The following is a 10,097-nucleotide window of genomic DNA, read 5'->3' as shown; positions in this document are numbered from 1 at the left end:
CTAGACGTGAAAGACCCATCATTAACACCTCTACTTTGTCCTGTCCCAAGAAAATTCTGTGGGATTGCCGCCACCAAGTAATCAAGAAAGTTCCAGAAAAAAAGGACCACACGAACTTGGTTCATCTGTGTCATCACCACTAGTTTCAGGTGTGGTTTAGTTTTCCAAAGGCCGATCGTTGCTTCTGACTCTCTACTTGGTAAGTTAAGTTCACCGTACTGACCAATATCTTGTGGGCTTTGTTGTCTTTCAGAATAGAGGGATTTTTACAGGAAAAAAAAATCTTACTGGTTTTTGTTCAGGTCAGTGTTTTCTAGGAATACTGCTCAGCAATTTGACCATCTTTTCCATTAATTATATTGTAACTCTTTCCAGTTCTGTTCCACTGTGTAAATAAGTGTCTCCAACGTAACTGAATAAATTGTGCTAGGTTAACCCCACTGAATTGATTTCTATCAATCAGCCTCTGGCTATTACTTTTCCACCTCTACTTGTGCGTTGATTTGCAACGAGGAATTTGGGTTACTGAGGTTTGACTGGACCCGTTCATCTACCCTGTCCTAGGAGCTGGCGCAAGGCTGACCACTGCTGTATGGGCAAGCGGGGTCGTTCCTTCGCCGCGACGAATTCTCACTCCGACTGCCCGGCAGCGGGCGAGCAGCCAAGGGAAGCAGGCTCTTTGGGCAGCGAACGAATCGCGCAATTTTCTGCGTCGCCCCAAGGCTCCCTGTGGATTGCGGATTCGCAGCTGGAAAGTAAAGGGAAGGTGCTCAAGAAGATGATTTTTAACCATCAAGGAAAACGCCACTTCCTAGCAGCTGCCTGAAGTTTGCACCAGCGCAGGTTTTGCCCCTTTTCCTCTGTTCTAGCAACATTTTTGGCTGTGAAATACCACTGCCGCTGCTGGCACAGCAAAATTCGAGTTGTTTCTCACAATGGTAAGCTAAAAACCTGGCCTGCAGAAGACCTGTGGCCAGGCTGGCGCTGTCTCTCTGTGTAGGGCTGTGTGCTAGATTCTACTCTGAGAGAGAACAAGTTTCCTTCAGAAGAATACATCGTTTTTCCTAACGTTTATCTGATGTCTCCCTCTAGAGAGAGGAACATAAATACTGACCTACTTCACATATCGAAGTTCTTCGATTTGGTCACTTTTAGTCCCAGAAATGTTTTTGTTACACTCGCTCCCCATCAGCCTCCTTGCCTTTTCAATGCCTTCTTTCTCTCATGGTCTAGCTCAGTGCTGTTAGGATGACTGCAGGAATAGGGAGTTTTCAAGTTGTCTTGTTTGCATTTTAAAATTATCTATATCTATCTCCTGTAATCGGTTGCTGGGTCTGCCCAGATGCACCCAGAACTACCTCTCCCAACACAAGAAGAGCTGTAAGCCTGGTGGACAAATGGGGAGATGATAGATACTCTGAGCTGAGCCAGGAGGGGTCTGAAGCTTCCCGCTGCCCTTCAGAGCGGTAACAGCTCGTTTAGAAAGACGGTGGGCCGATGTTGACCAGCACTAATTTTAGATAAACAGGATCTGGTGTCATGAGAAGGGGAGCTTTATTTTTGCAGGGAGTGTGAGAGAGCAACACACACAGGGAATGGAAGAAGGGCAGGGGCAAAAGGAACTTAAACCAGAATTAAACAGGTTTATAGCTGCCCTTCTCCACTGGAGTCAACGACCACCAGGTCGTTCTCGGAAAGAATTATGCCATGTTCACTCTCCGCTCACCGAGTTAAACATTGGTTCATGAAAACTAGTACTGCTCCTCCTGCTATGGCTTTAAAAAATGCTCCGTTATTCAAAAAATACAATTAGTGATTGAATTGCAAATGGAAATGTCTTGCCCAGGGCTGTGTCCCACCAAATAAATTGTTTACAGTGGGTTTTTCGTTATTGCCTTCACTCTGTTTACGTTCAAGTCTATAGTAAAACTCCCGTCTTTGAGCCCCGGCAGGGCACGTTCAACGTCCCGCCCGAGCCTTGCTTAAGGGGAAGGGGTGTCTCTGCTTGCGTCTTGCTCCCAGTGAGTGGAAGAGGGGCTGTGGAGCGTTAGGACAGGACGGAGGCTGGCGGGTGCGTTGGGGCAAATGCAAACAGCTGGTATCTGCAGTTTACTCCAAAAGAGCAAGGTACATATGGGAACGCCCCGCTAATCAAAGGCAGGCAACAAACAGTTGTTTATACCTTTAATCTACCACAAGTTGTTTTGGTTGTTTTACAAAGAATAAACATAGCCCAGAAATGCAAGTTTACACAATCATCTGATATCTGTTACATTGACCTCCTAAAATTTTCACCCAAGACAGAGAAATGTTTCAGTCCCGCTGTGCTGTTGATGGGCCTTGCCTTTCCCTTAGGCCACGGGGAAACGACTCCACGCGTGGTCCGTGGCGCTACGTTCCTCTTCGTGCAAAATCCCCGAGAGCAAAACCCTTCTGGCTGGGTGACTTCGCAAAATGAAGACAGACGCAAAAGCTTGCAGAATGCGCAAAACAACTGAGGCCAGAGCCATATCACCCCGAAAGCCGAGACGAGAAGGGTTGGGCTGAGCGTGGAAAGGGAAGGGCAGCAAGAGCAGCTGCTGTGCTTGTCGCTTGGCTCCCGTAAACCAGGCGCGTACTCGAGCCCTCAGGGTGCGCTGCTCAGCAGGAATTTGCGCCACCTTGTATTTCTGGTAATCTGTCACTGGATGCCGTTTTTCTCTTGCCCCTAAAAATTTTACAGGTGGCACTAAAAGTATTTGCTTCCGTGCAGGTGCGAGTCATTCTGGATTGCACTAACACAAAGCATCTCGCTGGCTTTACAGCCACACGCCGTGCTTGCTCTTGTGGAAAAGGGCTGAAATAAAGCGTCAGGGGGACCATAATACCAAAGCGTGGGAGGCTTCAGATTTTTGTTTCTAATTGCTGTCCTGCGTTTTAATTCTTTTTCAATCACAAGTGCTCTTAAACCATAGTATCTGGCTCTTTTACACTGTGACCAAATTTTGATTAAAGCAGTTTTCATACCTTTGGCTTCATTTTTAAGCTGTGACTAAAAAGAAAAATACAGGCTATTCAAACACATCAGTACAGAATGTGGACTAAAATCTATGTTTTTTATATATATATATAGTGCACTTTTGGTTATTTTTACGAACTATTTAAATACTTGTCATAAACTTTTCTTCTACCCTGCAGAGCTGAGAAGCAACTTGACTTAAATACTCAAGTATGCAAACATCTGTCTTAGCTTTGCAGCTACTGGATAGAGAAATGTAGTTACTATACCTGCTTTGATCCATGCTCTTATTTTCAGTAGCTGTATTTCAGAGTTTGAACCATGTAAAATGTTAATACCAGACTTCTAGGAAATAAACGTCTGTACAAGCCTTGCTGCTGTTGTCTTTTGCTGTAGGGCGAGAAGGAGTTAAGTTTCTAAAATGAAGCCACAGTTTGAATGCTGATCCAGCCCCTTCAGGAGGAGCTGTGACAGCCTGACATGTCTCAGCCCCGCTTATCACGGGAAAACTTATTTCAGGCCTCTCTGACAGTAAAGCCTTTATTGCCAAGGAGACTGACAATAGGCTGAAAAGAGAAGTTTTTTCTAAATTAATACTTAATAGGATGTCTCTGAATAATGAGTAAATGCCATCAGCTAGTAGGATATCTTTTGGGAAACTAAATGATGTAAAGTGGACATAACGAGTTCACCTCTGCCCATCAGCATGGCCTTTAGCTACCAGTCACCGTAGAGAGCAGCAGAACGCCCGTGTTGTATTTGTGTCTAGGTTTTTTGTCCTACCACACTGGTCTACAGCCATGGTAAAACAGCAGGGCAACTTTGTTGGGGTCGGTATGCAGCTTGCTATCAAACACGCTCAGTTCAGGAGAAAATGTGTTACCGCTATCGTTATTAATAGTCTTGGCTTTGCACTAAATCTGAAATACGTAAGACAAAATTGATCCCACGTGAATGTCTTTAGTCTGAGCCGGTTGTCTTCACCATCAGTAGAAAGATGTCGGAATGTAGGGGTTGTTTCTTAAACTAGATCCAGTAAATCACTGTGAAAAAGCCTGTTTTCTCTCCACTGATTTACAGTGAGAACCCCAGTGAGTAATTCAAACATCCACAGGTCAGGTAAGACGAATCCCATCCTCTGTGCCTGGAAATAAACAGTTCCAGGCAAAACAGAACCCTCTCAACAGGAGGTGGACTTCTCTAAAACCTGTGCCCCCCAGTGTTCCCTTCCCCCTCTTAATCCATTCATAATGATAAAGCAATTCCCTTTGATCCTTCACAGAAATGGCAGGCACGTACGGCTTAGCATGTTATTTCTTTTCACGCCTAGAGACGTGCAGCCATTTCTCCGCTGGATCCAACCACGTCTGGGTGTGGTATGTGTTGAAGCCTCCTACTTCATGGTGTCTTGACATAAACAGGATAATATTCAGCCCTGGCTCCATAAAGTCATGTGGAAGGCATTTGGCAGCGTTCCTAAATTCTTGCTGTTTAAACATGAGGAAGCAGATCACTTTTGCATACCAGCATTGATTTATAGAGACTGAAGGCCGTGAGGAATCCTTCCATTCAAACTAAGCAGGCGACGCAAGAGAGAGTGTCTGCATTGCCGGTTATAGGTTTGAGCCCAGTCACCCTCACGCACTGAAGGAAGCCACCACCTGTCAAATACAGTAGTTAAACGTTGTTTAAAACATTTACTACTTCTTTCCTGAAGTCTTTTGTGAGGGCTACTGAAGGTACACTCCTCTGCATTTCTCTGTGCTGAGTGTTTTAAAAGATTCTGGGTAACTTCACAAAGCCATTTTAATGCCTCCCGATTTTTCTTCCAATTCAAAGAACACAACCTTACTGTGTCTTGAGACAGCAGGTGCATATTCACAACAGGAGAGACTCTCAGCAGCGAAAAATAAAGTTGCAGGCACCACTCTCTCCCATGATGAGAACACCTGAATACAATTTATTTTTAACAGGCCTATGGCATCCCACTTCCCCTCAACAGCAGGCGCACTACAGTACTGTCACTGTGTAATTAGAAGCTTTCTGATTACGCTGTGTCAGCAGTGACACTAAGTTCCTGGAGAAGTGGATTTAAACTTCTGGGAGAACTCTTCCAGGACCTCCATTAGCTTCTCCTCATCCTCCGGTGGACTGTGGGTGCTTGCCAGGGGTAAGTGTGTAGGGACTGGTTGCCTGTCTGGAAGACAAAAAAATAAAAAAAATCCTTTTGGGTAGACATTTAAGTACCTCTTCTAGAACAAAGGAGATTTTTCTGCTAGGCTCTACACTGCCCAAACATACCTCATGGTCTTGAAGCCAGGATACTTACCTTCTCGGTATCTGTAAGCAATGTTAGTTAAGCATATCTCCCAAACCAGAAATTAAACTCATTTCATTTGTATTCTGGAACTGGAGTGATTGTCCTTTAGCACGATATGACTTAGACCGGGGAGCGAGAGCTCACTTGCAGCTAGGGACAAGATAGATAAAGGGCCGGGGCGGGGGGGTCACGCCTGCTCCCTGTCACTAGCGTAACTCCTGCAGACAAAGACCAAGAACTTGAGATTATTGCTGCAGGCAGAGGTTCCTTTTTCAGCATGAGACTGGGTTTTTTCTTGCCTCCTGGGTAATCTTTCTAGTGCTACACAAATTCCCCAGCTGGGACTTTGTGGTTTGGATTATGTCTTAAAATGCTCACTTTCATCCTTAAAAATAAACGGTTACATTCTAAGTGCTAAAGAACTTATGCTAATCGCTCAGTCACCATAAGTAACATGTATCCAGCAAAGATGTCTGACCAAATTTGCTCAATTTGATGCCTGGATTGGTTTTCCAAATCTCGTACTCCTCACTGACTCTGTGTAAATATAGCTATATCACCATCCATTCTAAGGGATTTTTCTCTCCAAAAACGTGGTATCTAGAACCTGGGAACCTTATGACAGTGCTCTCAGATGTCTGTGGAGCAACCGTCAGAGCACTGGTGCAGCACTTTTAGTCTATTTTAATAAGTCCAACCTCCGCAGTAGCCAGCTGAGCCTGAAAGAACAAGCTGCTGCAACACTGGGCAGCCGATTTCTCTGAAAACCTATCAGGCTGCCATCAGGCTGCCCAGGGGAGCAGAGATGTTTGCTCTCTTAAGAGCAAATGTTGTAACTGGCTGCACACACCACATATAACCTCTGCTTATGGAAAATTGTGGAGAGAAACATGCAGAGGAACGTTCCCTTCTCCATCACTGAACATGAACTGCTTCCTACCTAACTGTAGTGCTTCTAGTAGCTTGTGCTGAAGTTTGGGAACTACGTGTGAAAGCCAAGTTCAGCATCACGGAGAAGATGCTTCCAGTCTTTGGAAAGCAGGACTCTGTCAAACATTTTTTATTTATTTTGGCAAATGCAGAGAATTCTGGTTGTACAAGTCATGTTCTCAGTTCCCTTTTTTTTCCCTAAGGAAAAAAAGTCTGCTGGCTTTGGTTTGCACTCAAAAGGAACAGAATAAAAGAGAACGGAGGAAATGGAGGGAAGGTGTGACCGATTCAGAAAATGGCCATCTAGGACCAGAAGAGCAGGGTTTGTGGTAGAGTACTCCTGCACACAAAGCCCTTTACGGAAAGGGCCTGAAGAGGGCCCATACTAAGCTGTGGCTTCCAAAGGGCAGTAGGAGAGAGAAATAACTCATCACTACTTGCTAAGCATGGGACACGGACACAGGACTTCTCTTGCAGCCTTAAGAGCAGTCATGCCAAGACCAAAGCTCTCAAAAGCAATTATCGATAGCTAAAGAGCCAAGGTGCGTTCCCTGGTTACTAAAGCTGGGGGTGGACAAAGGCCAAAGGCAAGAGCCTGGTAGAATTATGATCTACAGCAAGAGCAACTGAGGAGCTTAGAAGAAGGTGATAGGAGTACAAAAAAGACAAACCCTCGTTCTACAAAGAAGACTGACCAGCTGGGATGTAGGGTTTCTGCATGCACCACGTGATGACGTGAAAAAGGTCTGGTTAAGTGTCTGTCAACCAACCCTTTCTGACTGTCTGGGAGGGGACAGAAGGGACAAAGTCAACCCAACACCAGAAAAGTCTGAACTTCCTGCATGCTGTGCCAGAAATTCAGTGGATCAGGATTTGAGTGCCACATGCAACAAAAGGACTGGGCCCCCGTAAGCAATTACCCTGAGCTTTTCCTTTCTCCTACTGGACCAACCTGCATCACCATTAAGACATCTATGCCTCCAGCTGCTCCCACTAAGATGCCTGTCATTTGCCTGGGGGAAAAGAAAGGCTCTGCCCTATTTTTCCATTCCCTGTGCTTTCAGTGCCAAAAATGCCACTGTGCTCAAGTCTCTGCCCAGCGTTAGAGAAAGGGGGAGTTGGCAGTTTTAACTAGCATGGAACGGCAGGAAGAAGAGCCTGTCAAAGCAAAGCCAACCCCCAGTGCTCTGTGAGAAGGACGCTAGCTTCCCAGCATCATATAAGATGCTGTTTGACTGCTGTGATTCACCTTCCCTTGGCACAGTCCTGCATACAGCCATTTTCATTAAAAAAAAAAACAACCCTCTCTAAAGAAATGCTTTGAAGTCTCCATCAGCTACTGTAGAGGACAAAAGCAGGAATGTAAAAACTTAACACGGTCGTTCTCTGGTTGCACAATGCTCATTTAAACCTTTAGTCTTGGAACAATTTTGACAAATACTTTATCCTTTGAACAACGGTTGCCTTGTGAGCCTTCATCCCCTCCCAGGCCAGATGGGGATCCTACAGTTCAGGCAGCTCAGGGATCTCCACTGCTACGCAATGTAAGGCACTGCCGCCTTACCTTGGAAGAACAAGCCGCTGGGTAACTTCGTTGCTTCAGATGATATTGCCAACCATACAACAGTATCGGCTCCCTGGGCCTCTGTGCGCAGAGTATTCTTCATCTTCTGATAGAAATCCGGCATTGACGATCTCACAGCTAGAAAGAACAACAATGGAATAGTGGTTTGCCATGGAAGGCTTTTTTGATAAAAAGAGCAGCTTAAAATTGCCATTGTGAGTGTAGGAAGAAGACAAGGCATCTCAGAGTTTATGAAAGAACGAGTATTTCCCCATAGCTAGGAGTACGATGACGTGGTGGAATAGTGCTAAACTGCCAGGTGATCCACCAGTTGTATGTTTGGGTCAAATTACAGGGACAAAACTAGTAGGAGCTGAGAACAGGATCAGGGAGAGGTTCCTGAGCCAATTCCATTCTAAACTCCAAAGACGACAGACATGAGGGAAACAGAAATACCAAAAACTAGGTATTCTACCAGGATTTTTAGCTCTTATTTTCTCACCAGTTTTAGGAAACCAATTGCAGCACTGTATTTAAAAACTGTGTGGTGAACAGTACCTAAACCAATGACATAATCCATGTTTAAACTCTGTTTTCATTTTATTTTGTCCAACAGGTGATGATTGAAGGCCCGTCCCCTGCAGCTGTTTATTTTTGGGCATTGGAGAGTCCTTGAACTTTAAGGTGGGATAACTTTATGGTTCATTAGGTCTGAAATCCACCAAGGATGTGCAAAAATAAATGTATTTTAAAGAAAAAGAAATACTAGGATATTTAGTTGGAAAGGGCAGTTTTCAAGCATAACATAGGTGGGGTAAATGCTTCTGTCATCAGAAGCAAATTTGGGAAACTGCGTGCCTAGAAAAGACCTAGAGATCGGATTGCTTGTCTGCATCCCAAGCTTGGGCGTTAGGGGCTGGTAACACATTGTGGACGCAACAGGCATACTGGATAACTGATGCTGGCCTGCCTGCTGAGACACAGGCACTAAAGAACAGCTGCAGCTCAGACAAAGGGCTGTCTGGCCAAACACACTGCTTCTCGACGGCAGCAAATGTTTAGAGGAAGAGCAGAGGAACAGGGTTTGCACAATGGCGCGTGCTCCATTTTCCTATGTGCTCTTGCCAGTTCCCAATGTCTGCATGTTGGTACTCACAGAGGCAAAAGCCCTTATCTGTGTGTTTAACAGTCCCACTACAAACGTAACTTAAAGGTTAGCTTAATGCACTACGGCTCTGCTGTGCATTTGCACGGGGCTGGAACCATTCATTGCCCATCATTATTCTCTGGCTATACACAGATAGCAGACACTGTGCGGAACAGAGCTACCAAGGGGGTACAAAACTACTTCAAGCACCAGTTTGGAGCCAAGAAATCACTGCACCTGTTGGGGAAATCTACCAGAAAGTCTCAATTCTCTCTGCCTTTAGACTAATCCTGAAAGGAAAAAAATATAGTCAGAGTGTCAGGCAGATATTACCTGGGGTGTCTGCCCAGCCGGGGTGCATAACAGAGAAGTGGATGTTTCTATGAGCTTTTGCCCATTGTTCTGTCAAGACAACTTGCTGTCTCTAGGATAGAGCAAAAAGAACCAGACTAGCATCAAGTTCAATAGCCTGTCCACCAAGTTACTTCCCAGGGAGATAAACGACACCAAATATGCTGTAAATACCAAGGCATTTATGTATAGCAGAAACAGCCCCTTGCTCATCCTGATCGGAGTTATTGGATAATTTTGTCAGAGACCACCATGGTCACAGCAATCCATGTCCCGGCCACAAGCTTACTTTTAAAGTGGTTACACTGCTTTTACTGACCACATCTACTTGCTGCGGACTGTAGGTAAGAACTAAGCAGGCAGAAAGGGTTTGTCAGCTAAAGACAGTTTTCCCCCTTGAGACTTAAATCAAACGGAAGCCTAGCCATGCTCTCTGCACAAGATGGTATGCACTCATAAGTCCATACCACCATACTCCTGAAGATTATAGCTCTGTACGGGTTGGATGCAATGGGAAAGCAACAGTAAACAACAGGCTTTTTGCAGAGCAGATGGTATAAGCCACCTAGCAAACAAGTGCTGGGCTTTGTTTTCAAAACCACGGACTGTACCTTGTTTTGCGCATACACCATAGTTCCATCAAACGTCCCATTTCCCGACTGCAAGTCAGATATGTTTAATTTTTGAACTAGCATGCCCCCCGAAGAGACAGTTATCTGTAATCAAATGAATGAAAAACAAATGAACGAAAAGCAAATGGATGAAAAACAAAACCAGAAACTCCCCA

General features: G+C 45.0%; 1 protein-coding gene across 3 annotated transcripts in view; it reads right to left on the bottom strand.

Moving 5' to 3' along the window:
• Positions 1 to 2,195: 2,195 nt before the first annotated feature.
• DHRS12 (dehydrogenase/reductase 12) overlaps positions 2,196 to 10,097 on the bottom strand; it is a 31,679-nt gene continuing 23,777 nt past the window's right edge. For 2 of the 3 annotated variants that reach the window (XM_082337873.1, XM_082337875.1), the window contains 4 exons: positions 9,922 to 10,026; positions 9,293 to 9,383; positions 7,813 to 7,950; positions 2,196 to 5,195 (listed from right to left, as the gene is read on the bottom strand). In XM_082337873.1, coding sequence (XP_082193999.1) covers positions 5,068 to 5,195; positions 7,813 to 7,950; positions 9,293 to 9,383; positions 9,922 to 10,026 — 462 coding nt within the window. In that variant the 3' untranslated portion in view covers positions 2,196 to 5,067. Of the gene's footprint in view, positions 5,196 to 7,812; positions 7,951 to 9,292; positions 9,384 to 9,921; positions 10,027 to 10,097 lie in introns of those variants that run through there. The other variant, XM_082337874.1, reaches the window with a different exon arrangement.

The sequence above is a fragment of the Platalea leucorodia genome, assembly GCF_965183815.1.
Source record: "Platalea leucorodia genome assembly, chromosome: 2".
Classification (NCBI taxonomy): Eukaryota; Metazoa; Chordata; class Aves; order Pelecaniformes; family Threskiornithidae; genus Platalea; species Platalea leucorodia.
The sequence above is the reverse complement of the archived record's forward strand: the minus strand, read 5'-3'. Positions and strand labels throughout refer to the sequence as shown.